Source organism: Helicoverpa armigera, chromosome 15 (assembly GCF_030705265.1).
Source record: "Helicoverpa armigera isolate CAAS_96S chromosome 15, ASM3070526v1, whole genome shotgun sequence".
NCBI classification, from domain to species: domain Eukaryota; kingdom Metazoa; phylum Arthropoda; class Insecta; order Lepidoptera; family Noctuidae; genus Helicoverpa; species Helicoverpa armigera.
In genome coordinates, this window is record NC_087134.1 from 4,856,729 (window position 1) to 4,877,910 (window position 21,182).

At 34.4% G+C, this 21,182-nt stretch overlaps 4 protein-coding genes across 6 annotated transcripts; 3 read left to right on the forward strand and 1 right to left on the reverse strand.

The window, feature by feature from the left end:
• Positions 1 to 202: 202 nt before the first annotated feature.
• On the forward strand, positions 203 to 3,816 carry LOC110376371 (ejaculatory bulb-specific protein 3). Its single transcript, XM_049845157.2, has 4 exons — positions 203 to 359; positions 921 to 1,120; positions 2,188 to 2,452; positions 3,475 to 3,816. Exons 2-3 carry the CDS (start codon positions 934 to 936, stop codon positions 2,370 to 2,372), a joined length of 372 nt encoding a protein of 123 aa, XP_049701114.2. The 5' UTR covers positions 203 to 359; positions 921 to 933; the 3' UTR covers positions 2,373 to 2,452; positions 3,475 to 3,816.
• A 2,181-nt stretch (positions 3,817 to 5,997) lies between these two features.
• LOC110376372 (ejaculatory bulb-specific protein 3) lies at positions 5,998 to 12,553 on the forward strand. Of its 3 annotated transcripts, none has more exons than XM_021334831.3 (3): positions 5,998 to 6,290; positions 7,974 to 8,190; positions 11,029 to 11,169. In XM_021334831.3, the coding sequence occupies exons 1-2, from the start codon at positions 6,080 to 6,082 to the stop codon at positions 8,156 to 8,158; spliced, it is 396 nt and encodes a 131-aa protein (XP_021190506.3). In that variant the 5' UTR covers positions 5,998 to 6,079; the 3' UTR covers positions 8,159 to 8,190; positions 11,029 to 11,169. The 3 variants fall into 3 exon arrangements, with proteins under 3 accessions (XP_021190506.3, XP_021190507.1, XP_021190509.1); XM_021334832.3 differs by lacking the exon at positions 5,998 to 6,290 and adding an exon at positions 12,048 to 12,553 and having other exon boundaries at positions 8,050 to 8,190; positions 11,029 to 11,224; XM_021334834.3 differs by lacking the exons at positions 5,998 to 6,290; positions 7,974 to 8,190 and adding exons at positions 10,536 to 10,623; positions 12,048 to 12,553 and having other exon boundaries at positions 11,029 to 11,224.
• Positions 12,554 to 13,693: 1,140 nt separating this feature from the next.
• On the reverse strand, positions 13,694 to 16,139 carry LOC110376374 (ejaculatory bulb-specific protein 3). The gene is made up of 3 exons (XM_021334836.3): positions 15,976 to 16,139; positions 15,152 to 15,342; positions 13,694 to 13,991 (listed from the first exon to the last, which is right to left on the reverse strand). Exons 2-3 carry the CDS (start codon positions 15,330 to 15,332, stop codon positions 13,804 to 13,806), a joined length of 369 nt encoding a protein of 122 aa, XP_021190511.3. The 5' UTR covers positions 15,333 to 15,342; positions 15,976 to 16,139; the 3' UTR covers positions 13,694 to 13,803.
• A 1,811-nt stretch (positions 16,140 to 17,950) lies between these two features.
• Positions 17,951 to 19,326, forward strand: LOC110376376 (uncharacterized). The gene is made up of 3 exons (XM_021334838.3): positions 17,951 to 18,105; positions 18,542 to 18,736; positions 19,077 to 19,326. Exons 2-3 carry the CDS (start codon positions 18,550 to 18,552, stop codon positions 19,223 to 19,225), a joined length of 336 nt encoding a protein of 111 aa, XP_021190513.2. The 5' UTR covers positions 17,951 to 18,105; positions 18,542 to 18,549; the 3' UTR covers positions 19,226 to 19,326.
• Positions 19,327 to 21,182: the final 1,856 nt, after the last annotated feature.

Genomic DNA, 21,182 nt, shown 5'->3' on the forward strand with positions numbered 1-21,182 from the left:
AAAGAGGTATAAAATTTGACCAACTAGGTACTTTCAGTTTTTCAAACAGGAAGAATAAGAAGGTAAATCGCAAGTTGAATACACTAGTTGATGACATTAAACGAGTTGTTCAAAATAAAGTAACGTTCCTTGAAATAGCAAAATTCCATAACACAACTGTCGCTAGCTCCCACACTATTCTGTCGATTCAATTCTATTACCATATTGAACTAAGAACAATACAGAGTATTTTTTTTTATCAGTGCAGCGACTGTTTACACACATTATTACGTATCGACATTTAAGGATACTTCAGTATAAAAGGAGCGATCCTTTGCAAAGAGCATTTACTTGACAGCTGGGCTTAAATCTTGAATCGGGTAAGTCGCTCCGATTGTATCTCATTTTTTTTGCCTCGGCTTTTTATTATTATTATTTCAGTTTCCTTAAAGTTTCGTATACTAATTAGTTTTAACAAAATTATAACCGTGACCAATGTTAAAGATGAGTTGCACCATTTAACTATAACTATAATCAAGCCTTTAACCACCCGTCTTACACCGTCTCGATAAAGATTTGATCAATGGGCGTTATTATTTGGTTACTGTCATAGTTAAATAGTGCAACTCCCCCTGAGCATATAATATACCTAATGTAATTTTTTTATTTTGTTCTGTTAAGCTTTAACTATTTCTGTGTGGTGGTTTCCCATATTTTTTACCAGTTCCAATTTACGTTGCGGTGCGGTGCAGACAAAAAGTATAATTAGCTCAGTACAAGAAGGTTTCATTAAGTGCTATAAAAAAGGTTTTATATTTTATGTTCGGCGAAAAAAGTTAAAACAAAACAATCTGTTACCTACTTGACTTGACACTAGATTCATTCCCTTGATGTTCCCTTGATTACTTTAATACCTACAAAGGATAATTTCAATATTACAGAATATCTGCAAATATGAAGTGTATCTACGTGCTGTCATTCCTGCTGGCTCTGGCCGCTGTTCGAGCTGAAGACAAGTACAGCACAGAGAATGACAATCTGGACATTGATGCAGTTGTCGCGAACGTGGATTCCCTGACAAGCTTCGTGGCATGTTTCGTGGATCAAGAGCCTTGTGATGCCGTTGCTGCTGATTTTAAAAGTATGTATCTGTGATTATGCTTGCTTTTCTACAACATTTATATGATCCCATTTTTATTTGTAGTCAACGAAGCATGTTTTCTTCTTCCTTCTGCTTCTTCTATCTTCTATTTTGCATCTGCATTATTCTTCTACCTGCCGTCATCTTGCAAGTAACATTCTGGCATTAATAGAGAATTCATGTATTCAAGCAATCCATCTATTGTTTCTTTGGGGGTCCCCCACACTTTCCTTTAGGTATATCCATCGACGTTTATACCTAAAACCAATACATAGGTTATCCTCCGTGAGTAGTGTATCACATTCAGCAATTTTAATAATACCTATGTAATTGTGTTTAAGGTTCACTAGTTTTACGTAGGTTACTTTACCACCATCCTAGTGGATGCAACGAATCATTTACCTTATTATCTTGGTCACCTCTTACGACAACCAGTATGTAAACTGGTTGTTATCTCATATTTATTGCAGAATTTCTGACGTGTACATTACGGCTACACATTTCGCCATGAGAGGTCAAAAACTCTTTGTAATCTGCTATAACCCGTTGTGTGCGCAGATATACGCGAGACACAATTGATTTTCTACTGTTTAAATGTTAGCGACATACAATTAGTTAAGCAATAATTGCATGCATTTAGTTTGTATATTATAGATAAGCTATCTATTGAACTGTGGTCTTTCTTTCCTGTATAATGACTGGTTTGCCGATAAGCGGTAATATTCCGAAGTTAAATAATCGTGTTTGTTATCTTTGTATGAGAAGCCGGTTTATGATGCGTTTGCAAAGAGATGCATGTGGTTAGGAAGCATGAGCAGCACTATCTTTGTTTAGCATTGGAATAGAGTTTATATATATAACGATACAGCTTAGGTGTATTGACATAACAGATTCAATGATTGAAACCTACTAGGTTTTCAAGAAAATAGCATATGAATCACTACAATAAGATCACAATCTGATCTGATGTCATAAAGACTTTAAACAGGTTATTACACCTAGGACGACAAAAACATCTTGTGGTTAATCACACTAGGTACCTACTAATTACGTGCTTACTATTTCAGAGGACATCCAAGAGGCCGTTTCCACGAGGTGCGCCAAGTGCACGGACGCCCAAAAGCACATCTTCTACAAATTTATCCTGGGACTTAAGGAGGAGCTGCCAAGAGGCTACGAAGAGTTCAGACGAAAGTACGACCCAGAGAACAAGCACTTCTCAGCCTTGGAAAATGCCGTCTCTCCTGCTTAAGACAGACCTACAGACTTTTCGTAGGACAGATAAATCGGTCCGATTTTTCGTAGGACGTTTGACTTGTGCGTTGCACTATTTATAGTTCGGCCGCTCAGAGAATGCGTTTCTGACACATCGCGATTGAACTGACGACGTAACTTTGTAATGGCGTTGCAGTACGATAAAAATATTTTTGCTGGTTGTTTATCGTTTTAACAATTGATGAGCATTAAAACAACATTATTATATCAATAATAATCAATGAATGTTGTAATTTTGTGCCAAATTGAGTGTCAAATAACTTGGTAAACAATATTTTTCTAAATCTATACTGCGCTATTACAAGGTTATGTCAGCGCTTTATATTTGTAGTGCTGTGCTAAAAATAACAGGCAAGTATCGTAATCTGTTCTGGTTGATGGTTCTTATACAGTTATACTTATAATATTTATTTATTATTATTTATAATATAAAATAATACGTTTTGTTTTTCTTTTTAAGAATTTGAAAATAATGGACTATAAGATAACTTTTATGAAATATAAAACTATGATCAAACTGAACGCGCGAAAGAAAGTAGCATTTTTATATTTAGGTTGAAAATGGTAACCCCAAATGGCATCATGGGCCGTCATTTTGTGACGCTAAATAGTCGTTTGTTGTCGTTTCGTGCTCTAAGACTAAAAAACCTGATTTTGGAAGATTTTGACCGAGATATCAGGATTGATTCTGTTATTGATAATACCTAATATAATTATACACGTAGGCGAAGATGATGATGAAGACACCACCTCCTCAAGCGAATCGGAGTCTGATTAATATTCTGTACGCACATTCAATTCAATGTACTTACTTTATTGCATAGAAATACAGATTGTAACTTTGTAACAAAGAATAAATAAAACGATTTTATTATATGAATATTATTTTTTTGGTTTCCACTTAAATAACTAAAATATAAATTTTAAATGATTCCGCCAATTTAAAACGAAAATAATCTTAAAATAATTCGGCGGTTCATTTTGGAGGAACGGTAACGAACTCAGTGTTATGTTGTGCCCATCACTAGTCCTGACTAACTGATAGGTGTCAGGAACGCATTCTCTGAACGGCCGAACTATAATTGCTATCAGAGTGTTCTGTTTTCTCCTACAAAAAATCGGACACCGATTATCAGACGTGGGCGGGCAGCCTTGCTAGGTGTGCTTTACAATGTATTACCTTGATTTCAGACACCTTAGTAGGTATATAAATATGTATAAGTTTTAAGTAAGCATGTGATTTTATCATTAAGTTGTCAGTTTTTGTTAAGTTGCTAGAAAATACGAACCGTGTGGTCGTATTTTTATTTTTTGCTATTTGAAGGAATGTGAGCAAAACATTTAGGTACTTACCTATAGCTTCAGTGAGTTTCTGGATTTCCCAATGTATGAGCTTCTCGAATACAGTTCTTTTCTAATAAGTTTGTTGTTTGATTTTATCATCGTCCTAAGACTTTTGTAAAGTTGTTCTCTTGCAGGGATAACACCTATTATGTTGTTATGTATAGCAAAGTGAACCATTTTCCCAAAACTATTGCATGGGTCTTAACATTATAAATGCAAAATTAGTTCTGTATGTCTGCCTGTATTCAAGCCAAAATCTTGACACTGACCTGAAATAAATACAACCGAAGCATGGAACGTGATGCTAGTTTTTATCCAGGGGCGGGAAGTACACGGGTGTAGCGGCGGGGGGTAGCTTATAGTAGTAGGTGTTATAGGTAATACCTATGTATTACCCAAAAAAACTTGCGATCTTAATTATTTTTACTTTCGCAATCACGGTAATTGATATCACTTTTTGGCTTGAGTAAAGGTCTTTACCTACTATGTATTTGTTTTCTATCTGACTGCAGGAACAGATAATTTTGGATTTATTCATCGTAGATGTAAGTAACTTTGATTAATACCTACCTAGTAAGTAGTTTTCTCTTAATCTTCTTCCTAGAATCTAAAACTGATTGTGTTTGTATTATTAGGTACCTAGGTACCTACTTTACAGTGCTTTCACACTAGCTGATTTTACGGGCGTTATCGTGCTTCTTGTAAAGCCTGAGTACCAGTTACTCAGCTGAATCCGGTTAGACTGGAAGCCGACCCCAACATAGTTGGGAAAAAGGCTCGGAGGATGATGATCGTGCGTATACGTAGATAAACAATTGACAACTACTAATTCAACGATGACATTAAATGAAGGCGGAACAACGGGTTACACTATTGGATTTTCCACTCGGTTTTTCCGAGCGATATCACCCGGTTAACACGGTACGGGAGGTGTCAAAAAATGTACAACTATTGGTGGGAAAGATAATGTTTAAAATCAAACGAGAGATTTATGCCGTTCAGAATGAGTCGCTCGTAAGCGCGAAAAACATCAGCTAGTGTAGAAGCGCTGTTAATCAAACATTGGAAAACATATGCAAGGTATCATATTTTTTGTATCCTAGCAATTATAATAGCATTAGGATTTTAAATAAGCATCGCCAATTAAATAAGTATTTTTATATATCTTATAAAAAAATACTAATATAAAATTATCTTGTAATACCTATACCTTAAGAAACACAAAAACACGCCAGTCATCATAGATTTGCGTAAATGTTTAATTACGCTAGGATAATAGGTAGGTTTTGCGTCAAACTAACTAATAGAAGCCTAATTTTTAAAGAATTAGGAAAAAAACATTGAAAAAAAAAATTGAAGTAATTCGTTTTTCCACAATAAACTTCCTAATATTTATCAAAAACATTATATTTTACAGAAAACCCAAAAATAGGACGATCTACTATAGTAAGGAAATATTCATAATGGCGGTTCAAAGTCTATTCTTAAGCTTAAAATTAATCTACATAATTATTTGTCGCAGAACCAATAAATTATATATTTTGATTTTATTTTTGTGGAAACCTTAACAATGACGAGGCAGTTTAGTTTATGCCGAAAACGTGAGTTTTATAACCTCCTTTTTTGTGTAACTATTCATCATCTGCCTTTTGAGCAGATGCAGCTGAGTGTTTTACATGGAGTGACTGCCAATCTGACCTCCTCAACCCGCCTATGTGTAAGTAAGTATGACTGGTAGTCAAACTTGAGTAAAAATTAATACTTATTAAAAAAATAATATTAAGATGTGAAATTAACTTTTAATAAGTGGCTAGCATTTTAATAAATGTAGAATTTTACTATATTTATCAAACCGGAGCCTCAAAGAAAGATCAAAAAACTTTGTAATTGCAATAAATTAAGAACTTAAGCTTAAGGTTTGTCAGAAATCAAATGTCGCTTGATATCACATCTTTTCACAAACTGAAAGTTAGCTCCGTGCTAAGGCAATCTGTAACGTGTTTTTATACAGAGCGCCTGATAAGTCTGACTAGCATTTTGTTTTAGGTACATTGCTTTTAAATTATTATCATGTTCGTAACGCTATACCCTCATACACAACCTAATATAACCAATTATTCTATAATTACCATGCATTCATAGTAAAGAACATTGTTCCGAATATTTGATAAAGCACTCAAGTTTTTTGTGAGGTCTTCCTTATAAATATTATTTCTGATGAAGGTCAACCAATGAGAAGGTTTTTAAATAGAAGCATCTGAGTTGATCACGTCATTTGGTTTAGATATTACACCAATTTCGTAACCTATTCACTGCTCTTCGAATATAGCTCCTACAGTTATGATCGATTTAAATAAATGCAATTTGAAGGTGTCAATATTGATACTGTGTTTATATTTTGTATCGATAAACGCACAACAAAGGTTTTATGACCGGAGATACGATTATTACGATATTGATACATTGATACAAAATCCTAGATTACTGAAGAAATATTTGGACTGTTTTCTCGAGAAAGGACCGTGTACGCCTATAGGAAGAGTGTTTAGACGTAAGTACTAATATTTATTTCTTACATGATTAAGTTACTTGTGCAATAGGAAGTTTATAATTTCATGCTTTTATAAATGATGAAATTGTTCATTAGAACGGCCTTCTAAGAACTTTACCGTCGGGCATGTAATCGAAAAGTGCAATGAGTTTAATAAGCATTCAATTTTTCTCAGCCTATGTTACTTACTAAGTAATTTCCAAATAAGAGTTTGCGAGCTTTTCAGAGTTTATGGAAAATTATTGAAATTAAAATGATAAGAACACGTAACCGATAGCTTATTTTAAACTTGAGAAATCATTGAGCAGGACATTAACTATATAATAATAACAACAACTCTTCTGAATCGATTCTTAACAGCAAGCTTAAACATTGTATCACTATTTTGTTTATGTATTAAGCTTTTTTTTCTGCTGAAAATATAAAGCAAAAAAAAACATTAATTTACAATAAATATATATTTTTTAGCTTGTTACGTAAACTGTTACCTACTATTATTTGATTCCTCCATAAAATTGAAAACTTTCATGAGAATCGTGTACTTAGGTACTTAGGTTCAGTTCTTATGTGCCACGTTACGTCATATAGGTACCTTCTCTAAGCACATAAGTACTGAGCTTTCTTAGGTCTCCACTCCTCTTGCAAGCTTGCAGCTGTAACTTTATGACGTAACTATAAAATATTATAGCCTTCGCATCTGATGATACTTGAGTAAAGTGTCAAATACTACCTTTAGCTTGCTTCCTTATTACATACTAGCCGTTTTCCAGCGGTTTCACCAGCTTCCCGTGGGAGCTACTGCCCGCATCGGGATAAAATATAGCCTATGCTACTCGCAGATAATACTTATAGCTTTCTAATGATGAAAGAATATTTAAAATTAGTTCAGTAGTTTTAGACTTTATCCATTACAACCAAACAAACAAAGTTTTCCTCTTTATAATATTAGTATAGACTAACTATCTCATGTGGTGTCTCCCGTCAACCGTAGAATACTTGCAGTACTCAGATAAAATACATCTTGTTACTCGGGGATAGTGTTGCTTCCCAACAGGGAAAGATTTTTTCAAATCCGTTCAAATTCGGAGCCTTTATCTTACAAACAATTTTTTCTTAGTATAAACTTATATTACTATGCATAATTTATGATTTTTTTATACTCAAATATGGGGAAACCCGCCTCAAGAGCTTTTATTTGCCTAAATGTACCTACTGTGATAGAAGTGGGTAATACAGAAGCTAGCCAAGATGTTTGAGTTAACACTTCAGGCTGTTAAGTAAACTGTTATTTATGATTCAAGTATTTATAATGTCTGGTTAAGTGCCTGAGTCTACAGCTGAACGAACATGCTAGAAGCTTTACTCTGGTGGCCTTCCTAGAACTGACTGGGCTAGATATCAAGGGATGTAAACTTTTGGGCGTAGTTTTAGAGACAACTTAGATAAATTAATTAGAAACATAAGAAGTTTTACTAATCATGTGCAGTTGCCTCACTGAAAACAATATAAAATTACATTTCAGAATCTATACTTACTTTTGCAAAACGTTATTTATTGCTAATCAATCAGTTTTATGTAAACAAGCGGTCTGACTTCCTTCAACGCCGCATATTTATGTATCTCTATTTATAAGTAGTAGTAATAGTAGTATAAACGAACTACATATTATAACGGTTATTTCAGAAATCCTCCCCGACGCAGTGGCAACAGCCTGTGAGAAGTGCTCGCCGTCCCAGCGCCGACTCGCCAGAAAGACTTTCAACGCGATAAGGAGGAACTTCCCCCAAGGCTACGTGGAACTCATGAGCAAACTCGACCCCAAAAACAAGTACTATGAAGCCTTCGAGAAGGCTATTGCGAATGCTTGAAGTAATTAAGTCTTTATTCGGCGTTTTGTTATGTAAGTAATATTGTTTCACACTTCTCTTTAAAACTTACTATACTAGGTATTAAGGAGGCACTTAATATATCAAAGCGGTTTGAGACTGAGAATTCTAGATGCATCGTCGGGATACAATTTGAAATCCCTTTAGTTTGGTTAGTCATGATAATTTGTAACGAGTTCTTTAAGTTAATTATAAATTAATAGTCATTAAAGAGGTCAACGGCCTAGTTTTCATAGCTATTAACTATGATAATAGTTTTCATAAGTAGTCATTACGCAATTAATAGTTGGGACATTAAGATAGAAATGTAATTGCTGATAGGGATCTAAGATTTTGTATTAAACTCAATGTTGGCTGACTGGATGTACCTACATACGTACAAGTTTCAAGAAGGAAATTGGGAACACTGACTGACTAATATTTAACTGAACTTTAAGTCCTTACACCTTGGCAATTTAACTGACATTTCCTTATTTATTTGGCAATCCGAGTCATTGCCTTGGATAGCTATAATTATTTTATTTTCGTCCAAACCTTCTTCCTGGGACACGCATGGAAAAGTCTGCGTTAAATTGTCTTATTGCCAAAGGTTTCTCAGCCAAAATAAAATCTTAAGTAAAATTCAAATTTGTATTACTAGTGAATTGTATTGGTAAACCCTCTCTAAATTAGCGCCCAAGATACAGGCTTTGCCTAGTTTGGGGCTAATGATAACAGAAAATGTACCTTTTTTGGAAATAAATTTCTTATTCTTATTCTTAAAATCTTCGTTCTGACCTTGTCCATAGTGTCTCGATTATAATAGATGCTTAACTTGAGTCCGTTAAAATCATCATTACGGGTAGATTACTTACATAAATTACTGGTTTATGTAATATAAAAAAATCTATAAAGGTGACCAAGATAATCAGTCATTAACTAACAAAAGAAGCCGGAGTTCTTTACCTCAATTTATAATACGCTGTCTCATAAAACTAATTTGCAAGTAATGATTAATTTGGCGATTCTAAGTTAGAATATTAATTAGGATCAAGGCGAAGTTTTCCTAGACTCCATTATTCAAATAACATTGATCATCATGACTTGTATCTATAGGTATCAATATTATAAGCTGCAGAGTTGGTTCGTTTGTTTGAAGACGCTAATCTCAGGCACTACTGGTTCGATTTGAAAAATTATTTCAGTGTTAGATAGGGAATTTATCGAGGAAGCTATAGGTTACTTTTTCTCCGAGTTTGTGGAGACGGGATGTGGGTGAAACTGCTGGCAGAAGCTAGTAGGATATAAAATTTGCATAGGTCATAAGTTGTATGTACCTTTTTTCTGTATGTACTTATGTGTGTGTGTGTATGACGAATGATTTCTTTGTTGTTTTTCAATTGAATCATCAAGGAACGCTGATTGTGTATGATTCATTGATCATTATTCCGTTTTTAGATTTCCTGCCCATTCAAATATCGTTGAGGATAAGTTCTAACTTGTACTTACTTTAGAGTTTATTATTTGAAATGTTTCTCTTCATTATTTGCACACCATATCGATAATTCGACAAATTGTCTAGTACTGATGAATCACAGGAAAAAGACAAATAAATGATGTTATTGATACGTTACGTATTCAAAATAGAGACTTGAGTTTTCATGCATAATGAAGTCACAAAAGCTCTAACAATTTCCAATATTGTTTATAAATCCTTATAAACTGAATGGCCTTTTTTCAGTTACAAATAAATCTATTTTCTACTACTAACTACTAGTGCATTACTTAAATACTACAAGTTCTTTTCAGTTCCTTAACAACATGCTGCAGGATTGTTTGTAAAAGTTACCGCGGCTCTGGTATACGAAGGGCTCCAGAAGGAACATAGTAGGTTTTAGTCAGTGAGTCTGACACTCCCTCACTCTACCACCCATTGGGGGATAAAGAATGGCATGATGGAAAGAAGTTTCCTTATATCATACCAACTGTTCACCTTAGCTTCTCTACTTCTTTCGAATGACGTTTGAGTAAAATAAATAGGTAATGTTATGTTAACCATCATCGAATCTACCAACCGCCAACGTTACTATTTACAATGCACCTTAATTTCTACGTAAATATGACTGCAATATTCTTCGTTAATCCAACGTTTTCCTTGTAAATGCAACAAAACTTTTGGGATTGCTCAATTTTCCCGGTAACACCAATCTATGATACGTTTTGTTTATAACCACAAGTTGCAGGCCTATTAACATTTCACTAACAATGCAGGGAGGGTTTTACCGAAACTTCGCAGCTGATGCAATAAAACCCCTATGCATTTTGGTAAAAGGTTCAAATTTGTTTGTTATGACTACGCAAGCGTTGACCCATGTGCCAATGAAGGTAGTGGGTATACCGTCGTCAATATAAACCACTGTCGCTTTCTGCCAACGCTAGTTCTTTAGGTCGATTATAAAGAGTAAAAGGTGGGTGAATGAACTGCTAGTTGCACTCAGTGACCAATTATTTTGTGTGTTTGTGATATGCAATCTGTGATTTGGCTGTGACCTTTCGACTTGACGAACAAAGTACAGATAGATAAAAAACGATCCATTAATCTCTTGTTACAACTTACGTGTTTCTTTCTCACGTTCAAGTATCAATATTCAGTAGAGATTATTTCGAATTTAATGTTTAAGATTGATGCTTTTAATTCGTGGGACATGTATCTAATATGTATTCAAAACACGTCGTTCCAACGTCCATGGAAACAGCTTGCTAATAGATTTCATCGCGCTTCATTCGGGACAAGCCACACTCTTTGTTCCATTGTGTTCATACGAAGTTGATTAATTCGAAGAGAGGGATTAAAATTCGGTTATTATTTACAGAATTCAACTGTGAAAATGAAGGTCCTGGTTGTTTTGTCGTGTTTGATCGTGGCTGCGTTCGCCGCTGATAAGTACAACGCTAAATATGATAACTTTGATGTGGACACCTTGATCACCAATGACAGGCTTCTCAAAGCTTATATCAACTGCTTCCTCGACAAAGGACGGTGCACTCCCGAAGGATCTGATTTCAAAAGTAAGTGTTCTTTGCTGTCTTTTTTTTCTTTCAATTTGGGTAAAAATAGAATCATTCAAGTCATGGTAAACGTGAGAGGAAATATGCGAGAGGCAATTCTCATTTCTGATCATAATGGCACCAGATCAATCACATAATTACCCATAAATAGTCTAATTCTAAATTCACGTTAATCAAATATTAATCCGCCTTAAATAGACTACCGTCCGTATTTCTGTAATAACAAACGTCGATGTTGACATAACGCGTTGTAGCATTAAATACATATTTACGTAACTCCGGATAAACCCAACACCGGCCAGTTGGACTGTTTGCACAAACCGGGTCGAGGTCAAGGTCCTTAAGTAGGAAAATATACCAACCCAGTGTCAGAGTACGTACATACATATGTTTTAACAGACGCAGAAATTTTCATATCCTTGGTCTGTTTTCCTGTAATTAATTTGCATGTGAACTGAGAAAAATATCGATTCTCGATTTAAATATGACGGTTGAATTACCTATAGGTTTCTTAAAGGTTGCGACTTGGAAACTTCTTGCCATAATTCATAATCAAAACGTACCTGTAAATACAGAAATGAGATTCCTGGCATATGCCCCTTAATGTTACATGTTTGGCCACAGAGGCTTATATTTTAAATCATTATTATATTACTTTTTTTGCATTTTGGATCTCGAGCCACGATGGAATCATTTTGATCGAGCCACGATGACCACGATGGGGTCATTTTCTTAAAACATGTGGTGTTCTTAAGTAGCCAGATATCCCTCAAATATTATTCCAGATTCCACTTTATACTAAACACTAAACTTATATTTCCAGAGACCCTACCAGAGGCCATAGAGACAACCTGCGGCAAGTGCACCGACAAGCAGAAGAACAACATCAGAAAGGTGATCAAAGCTATCCAGCAGAAACACCCCAAGGAGTGGGACGCTCTCGTCAAGAAGAACGACCCCAGCGGCAAACATCGCGCCAACTTCGACAAATTCATCCAAGGAAGCAGATAATAAAATCTACCATGCTTCAACATAGGCTAACTTAGAATAAAGTATTATAGGTCCTAGAGAAAATTAAGTATTTGTTAGAACTGCAGTAGACTTTAAACCAGCTCTCTAAGATGCTTCAGAGCAATCTCAACTCCCACAGGATAATTCCCGTAGAATTTCAATTTTACCATTCCAAACGGATCAGCGTTCTTGTGATTTTATTTATATGTAGGCTTTTAGATTTAATCGGATGACAAATTGTTGTGTTATTTATTTAAATATCACGATGTTGACTGATATTGTATTAAATAATTGATTGTAATAATATTTTATTTTTTACCTGTTGTTTATTTTGCTACTCATTATTTGATTGCGTATAGAAACTTGGAAAAAGTAAAAATATGAGTCATAGCTCAAAACAATTGCTGCAAATGCATGCGAATATACGAAATTAAAGCAGTGCTATTATCAATTATGAAATGGCTAACCATTTGAGTGGTTGCATGTGGGTTATCGTGTCAGGTAGGGCCGTGTTGCCCAGTTGCGCCAGAGAGCTCCGCCGCTGCAGTCTGTCTGATGTAACTTCATAGATTGTGTAAGGCCGTCACATAATCTTCAACCACGCAACCGTTCCGCATCATGGCAAGAGTTGCACGTCACTAGATGGGGACCCTTGACTATTACAGTTTGTTTGTGAATTGTTTGCTTTTCGAAATTGTAGCGTTACGTTCGAGTACCTTTGGCTTTCCCTTTAGGACTGTAAAAAACAGCATGTCTAACTAGTTTGTCTTCTTTGCTGCAAGTAGGTTTGATTGCTGTTTTCTTTAATTACAATGGCTTTGTTTCTATAGATACGTCAATAAATATATGATTTATACAAACATTAAAAACGATTATCTTGTCCCAATAAATTGCTTCGAAGTCGTGATACAATTAACCCTGCTGACGTTAAAAGGAAAATACCTTCGACTACAGCCAATACGTGGACATCAAATACTCGTGTTTATGTTATTATTCGATTCAGTTCACAGTAACATAATATTAACCGCACAATATTAGCTTTAGTTACATAATGGAGGGAGTCAGGCATGCCAATGTTATTAACTAGTGGAAAGATAATCGGATATATTTATAGCTGTAGTTCCGGTAAGGCTCCGGTAAGTCCCACGTCATAAAGGTGAAATATGACTCTCATTGAACTACAATTACAAGATTGAAAATACTGAACGGACTTGACACCAATAAATAATTTACTCTCGATTGTCAGTTTTATTTTGGTACTTGCTTGGGTAATTTTGGTAAAACCTGTTTATTAAAAGGGCGTTCATGAAATGAGGAACAAGTGTAAGATTGTATCTATCTTATGTAAAAGCCTGAGTGTAAGTAAACATCCGAAATGAGAACCCCTCGTTTTTGGGAAGTCGGTTAAAATTGGGATTGCACAACGAATTCAGGTTTGGATAAAAGATAGGACAAATATAACAATTTGCAACATATTTATTTATTGTAATGCTCCACATAATTTAGTTCGGATCCAATTTGAATAAAGCCATTGATTGTCAAGAAGAACTAAGTCTTATACGCATTGTTTAATCTGTGGCAAGCAAGAAAGCAGAGAAGTCCTTCTCATATTCTCCTTTAGGATCAAACTTGGCGCGGAATTTCGCGAAATCATCAGGTTTCTTGTCGCTCAAAGCTTTGACAGTCTTCCTGACATTCGTCCTCTGTATTCCTGAGCATTTGGCGCAAGCTGTTTGGATTACTTCAGGCAGGAGCTCTGAAAAATAGTCAAAACACATATTAAGTAGGTATTCCATTATCTTCACCAGCTGCACTGGTTTCTGTCAATTGTTGGACACAACTTTATGAACTTAATCTTCAGTGTTCCTTCTCCAATCCTTGTCCTGCCCTGATCTACCTCCTTATATCAATACATGTAAGCAGCAAGCATTGCTCAAAATTAAGTCTTCAGTCTTTTATATTTTATAGTCTTGTAATGATACTTACGTTATTAAGCATAGATTCTTATTATTAACCATGTTAACATGGAGTTGATACTATTTAATTGGTTTCTTCATCATGGTTTAAGTCATTGAGTAACATTTGAGCTTTTAAAATTATGGCACAGTTTCTATTTTATTCTAACGAAGCTTTACTAAAAGACTTTGAAAATCTAACTATGTATCTGTTTTAGAATCTGTCTAAAATATTTTACTTATTTTAAACATTTGAATTGTTGATTTTCAAATCTCAAAATGTTCCCACAGTTAGGGTTCCTAAAGATAGATTTACGTCTAGGACATAGATAATCATGAATAAGAATATCATTTTAGCAATTATGAAATATCGTGGAAACTATTGTTTATTTAGCTGAAATGACGTGCGTAAGGTATTTTGAAATTATAATAAGTTTTAATATTTTTATAAAGTTATGAAAATTATATTTTTTAAAATTATTGTGCTTATCTTATTGAACTAAGAGTGAACCCCCTAGATAATTTGCTTAAATCATGAAAAAAAAAAAACTTGTAACTTAGTTCTTTGGACACTTAAATAGGGACAATGACAATAACGTTAACTTTTTTAATACATTAACGTCTCTGGTAATTAATTTAAACTCTCTTATTTAGACTCCCATAAGAGTTATTTTAAATGTACCAGTGAGCTTCGGTTAAAGCGCCTACTGCATAAGTAGGTACGAATGTGCAGACGCGACACGAATCAGCAAGGCTTTTTGTAGGCACATTTGAAATGAATTTTAACATGAAATGAACATTTTATCCCTGATTTACTTGTAATAGGTATTATATATTTGATGAAGTTAATGCCGATTCCATCCTTGCATCTAAGAGTCACGTGTCTTTATCACGTGTGAATTGCAAAAGAGTTTTTATATTCTAAATAAACCTTTATAAATTGCCAAAGACAATCACTTACTTTTAAAGTCCTCCGAATGTTCCACAGTGCAGGGTCCTTTATCCAGCATACAGTCGATATAAGCTGTGAAGAGCGCATCATCGCCAATGATCTTATCCACATCTAGTTTATCGTACTTTTCGTCGTAACCCAGTGCAGAGGGCGCCACTAGTGCGAGAACTGCTACCATCAGGACTTTCATGTTGAACTTTCTGAAATGAAAAAGTGTGCCCTATGATTAGTCATATAAAGTGTATTTTGTAATGACATAAACATAGAAACTTGGAGAAGCACATGAAGTGCTAGCTTACGTTGTATGCATTTTGGAGTCAATGATTTGAGGATATCACCAATATTGCACGATTATTTGAATTGATTATAAGATTAAGACTAGTTTTGATGAATAATTCTAAGTTTTGAAAGGTAGTTAGTTTACAAATATATTTTGTATCTTTAATTTTGTTTTAATATTAAAAAAAATTAAAATAAGTTAGATACAAAATATAAGGAGTCCTTGATGTTCACAATAAAATAATATTTTGACTATTGTCTATTTCTGTGAAAAGTGAGACTTCCTGGTAAAGATGACGCTTTTTGCAGTTTTTTTCAGTGTCTTGCATAAAGAGGAGAATTAAAATGCAATTTTTTCGTTAGATTGCATTTGTAGATTACGATGACAATAAGTTGAGTTAATTTAATTTGTTTTTGATTTTAATTTAGATTTTAACATGAAGTTTTAAAAATATGTCAAAAATAGTGAATAAGCAAGTATACAGGAAATATACATACTTATATTTTTTATCAATATTTTTATTATTAAATAAATATTTCATTTCTTTACTTACCCAAATTCTTCTGTTACTGTTGTTCTAAAAACCTCCAAAGTACTCTATGCCTATGGGACCATCCGACATATTTTATACTGCAACGCACGGATATACACAATTATTTTAATTTCCAAAAATATGAAACACTATTGTTCAGTGTAACCTCATTAGAACATAATTCTGCAAGATAAAATGACTGATATTATAACATTGACCTTGTATGACAAATCTGCTGGTCATGTATGTAAAAAACTAAATCTACATTAATAAATTACATGAAAAAAATATTGTTTGCAGGTACTGTTTTTTTTTTATTGAAACAGAAGTCAAAATACTCTCCATTTATTCTGTCACATCTTCCGAGCCTTTTCAGTACCAGTGTTTTACAAGGAGCGACTGCCTATCTGTCCTCCTCAACCCAGTTAGCCGGGGCAACCAAATACCCCCCGATAACCGTTTAAGTCTGTCTGCTTACACTAGACTTAATTGTATACTTAATAAGTAATTAGTTAGTAACGTAAGTTTCATATTAGAAAAACCTACGGTTATGCAAAAATAAAGGCCCTGAAATTCTTTTACGCTACGTTCGACGCTGCGTGGCAGTCCAAGCTAGTTGGACATTGGTACCTATAAATACATGGAGATAAAATCGATGTAAAATATCAGAAATAAATACATTAATGGCAGACCATTTAGTTGAATGGGCCATGAAGAATTATGGCACTATTACAAAGGATGGTTATCGAGGTCGATATATAGAAGGTAATGTTATAGGTCAAAGTACATACACCAGATGATTGGACTGCAAAAATCATCTAGTCACTGTTTTACCTTATGCTGTGATAAATTGTTACCTTTGCAGCATGGAGATAAGACAGTTCCACTGTGATTTTGGATCATGGACTCTATGGTGACGACGACAAGTATTTTAGCTAGTGTTACATTTAGAAAATTGCACAATGTTTACCGAGTATGGATAAATATCTTACTTGAAGAATAGATCTGAACTACATTATTGATATTTAAATGTTTTGGCAAAATACCAAAGTTTTAAGTATGCGAATCGGTCTAAAGAATTGTGTATTAATAAAGAATTAAATCAATGGCGTAGGCAAGAACACTGGACCATGCAATTTTGGTTTTCTAGAAGCCAAAAAACAACCTTTACCTAAGACATCAACACAAGAGGCAACACTGACGTATTTACCAAGATACCTACATTTTAAAACATTTGCATGTTAGAAATAATTGCAATGTAAGTTAGCCGGTTCTATACCTACCAATGGCTTATATAATTACTCTTTATATAACGCAGGATCAGAGTAAATAATAAGGACATGATGTTGAAACAACAGTTGCGTGTATGCTCGAGACGTAAGCAAGAAAAAAATAATCAGTTTGCAGATAATAACATTACAAGATCTCATTTCAAGATTACGAAGGATAAACAAGTTGCTATAAAATATATGAAAATCAAATCATAATTCGGAGCTCGGGAGTTTGTTCCACCATTTCTTCTTCCCAGCAAAAACATATGAATTGGTGAAGAGTGGGCCTTTTGGGGGCTGTCTTTTGTAAACTTGACCTTCCAAAAGTGCTCATTTTGAATAAAAGACTTTATATCTATGAATCAACAATACTTAGTAAATATATACCTGCATAGAAAGAATTAGGTGAGATGCAATAAAAAAGAGTCCTGTAGAAGATTAAAACTGGGCGCATGATTCAATTCCTTCTCTTCCATTAATGACTCATACATTATGATGCTTATTTTTTTGTGTGCACATATAGGTATAATTTTTTACTACTTATTTATACGGATTAGTAAAGTGCAGTTGCAAAGTCCGCAAAAAGTTCAATTAATCAATCTACTTTTGTGCCGTCATGAGTTTGCACTTTTGGGGCAGCTAAAACCTGAAGTCTTAGAAGCTCTAAGCCATTTCCTCATTTGCAACCAGGAACTCTAATGTCCTTACAATTGTTGCTAAAGTGGCTTAATTGATATGGTTGCATTATCTCGGAATTTTCCTCTTCTTGTGTTAAAAAATGGTTAGACTGTAGTAGTGTAGTCCCACGCGCACCTATATAATGTTAGATATAATCGAGGAACTATTGTGTTCTTCATCAGTTGTCAGCACTGTGTCAAAGGTAGGTCATGCTTCTAAGGATTATTAAAATTTATTAAAATTAATAGTATTTATTTTAATAATTACTAAGATTTTGCCAGTGCAAGTGTTTGCTGTAGAGCAATCAAGTTGTCTTCTTAAAAAGTGTTGAACTCGTTCCAGGACTTAATAGTGCGCTGTCTTCTGTATCATATTCTATAATTTAAATATAACTGCGTTTTTTTGCCGTTTACAAATTTTCACTCTCTTGGTAAAAGTACCTGTTAAATACAAATGTTTGGAAGTGGTCTATCAATTTTACTTGTAGTAGTCCACTTGTAAAATGCAATTTTTTTCAGTTCTAATGAATACTACGCCTTGCTATGTAATTGTTATTGGAGAAAGACTTTACCATACTTTTTTCAAATGGTTGTATATTCGTGTAAAACTATGTACTTAAGGATATTATTTTCTTTCAGATCCAAAAATGAAAGTATTCGTGGTATTATCCGTCCTGATCGCCTTCACGGCTGCCGCCAGTCTGACTCCAGCTGAGTTGGACCTAGCAGAGGCTTTCGACTACGAAGCTCTCTTCTCCAATGATGAGCAGAGGAAACTGGTGTTTGATTGCATTCTGGGCAAGGGAGAGTGTGGTGATTACCAAAAAATGGCAGGTGAGAAAGAAGTTATGATGGTTTTTGTAAAAATGCTCCAGTTAGGGTTTTGGCCTATATATTATTTTGAAGTATCAGACTTAAAAGATTTCTTTATTGTCATTATTGATAACTTACATGGGGTTTCTTAGATAACACAATGAAACAAAATTAAGAACAAATCTCGCCAAAATAAGTGCCTCAAAATTAATTGACACCATTTTGTTTCGTTTAAAATAAACATAAAATAGTATTCCTAACCAATACACACTGTTGGTTAAAGCCCACATACACCTAATACCTAGACTTATAGAGACGATGCTATTTAACTCCTTAACTCATATTATTGTAATTGTTCCAGAAATTTCACGGAAGGTTCTAGAGAGTAAATGTGCGGACTGCAGCCCTCCACAGAAAGCCAAATACGAGACTGTGCTGAAAACCATTCAGACCAAATACGAGCCTTTTTACAACGAACTCTTGAAGAACGTGGCAGCCAAGAAGGAATAAGTTTATAAAACAACGTATCTCAAATTTTTATTGGACGTTTTTAAGTGAAATATTTTATGTATCGACGTTACCATTTCAAATAAATCATTTAAAAAATTTCAGTTCAGTTTTTTTCTTTATGTGAAAGATAAAATTAAAATCACGTGCACCAACCGTACATTTTACGCCTTCAATAAATACTTGAACAATATCAAAGCGAGTAGCTTTGCTCTATAACTTTCATAGGCACTTCAATTAAATAATTTTTATTGCATGCAGTTTAAATGCATGATGAATATTTTTGTTTAATAAAATAATTGTTGTTGAACTACTTATGTTTCCACATAATACTAAATATATATGTTTCCATATAAGAATAAATCAATAGGTAACCTTTCTATCTATTAATATCTACTTGATAGGTAAAAAACAACGCAATAGTTATAATTACCTGCCTCTTTGAATGTCTTGCTCGTTAAGCTTTCACGTTTTAACTGTTTACAATCACGAACATGGGTAATTAATAAAAATGAGCAAGGAGGTCGTCATCTTTCTAAGTAACATGAATATTGATAGGTCCAATAGCACCCATGTGCTAATTTTCTAACCCCGGTATGTACATACATTTTTAAATGTTTATGTATTTTTATATAGGCTTCTAGAAAAAGATTGTTGTCTTTCATACCTATATTTTCAGTAAAAAATTCATTCCACTTTCTAGATATTCAATTGTTTATAATTTGCCGGCCAGGGGTGGTGCTTTCGTCGCGTCGGATTCAATAGATGTTATTGTGCATATACCTACCTAAACTTTCCTCTTTAATCACTCTACCCATTAAAAAAAAACCGCATCAAAATCAGTTTCGTAGTTTTAAAGCATACATAGGGATATACGAACAGAGAAAGCGACTTTGTTTTATACTATTTATATTATGAATACCCATTAGTGATCAAGGAAACATTAGTCGATTTTTGCATCAAATATAGAATAGATATAGAATCTCTTCCCAGGTACTAAAAGCATCAAAACTTGCTCACGCGCCAAGCTGCAACAAAAAACCTATACTGTTATATTCAACGTCATTGCCAATCCTATCTCTATTGAACAGGTCGCAAATATACCGTTTGCGGTCGGCTAACAAACCTACAGACCTACTTTTAAAGCAGCATGTTGTTCTATGTTTACTACAGTAGAATTAACTATGAAGAACAAAGGCAGTATCATTAAGTAGGTCTGTACCAATGGGCTATTTAATATTGCCATCTACACGTATGATGCAAAGATCAGATGAAGAAAAACATAGGTTTGTAAGCGTCTGACAGTTACCCATCCAGTTTAGAGCGAAATGGGGTGGTTCATCCTCTCGCCCTTATCCTATTTTTATTAGGAATCGGCGTAACAAGCCTTCTTCTTCCACAGATTCCCTACTTCAAAACATCTCAAGTCATGTCGTCCTTTCTGTGGATAGGCCGTTCCTTGGCCAACGCTATCTTCTTTATCCTCATCCACGTTCATACTGAATCCTTTATCCGTTGCCAAGCAACCAGAAAAACTTCTGATAATGATCAAGTTTCCTGGTTGAGTTTATTGACACCTTGTGGCTAAAATTAGAACCTTTGTACAGAACGTGTTGATCCAAAATTAGAACCGCGTGCAGGATGCAAGGACTTCACTTATATGCTCTACCTTGTATTCATTTTTAACCGACAAAGAAAATCGGAGGAGGCTCTCAAGCCATCTTGTAGGTCGTGTAGGTGCGTCCCTATATTTTTACAGATTAGTCCGATTTTAATACATATACTTTATATATACAAATCCTTTTCAGTCATTCCTGTCTGCCTGATGTTAAATTGCTTGGTTCTGCATATCACTTTTCGTTTTCCACGTTTCTTCTGAGCAGATTTAATTTCCAAAATCTTTAGTTACCAAAAAAGTACGCTTCTAATACCTACTTATAAGAAAACGTAGGTACCTATA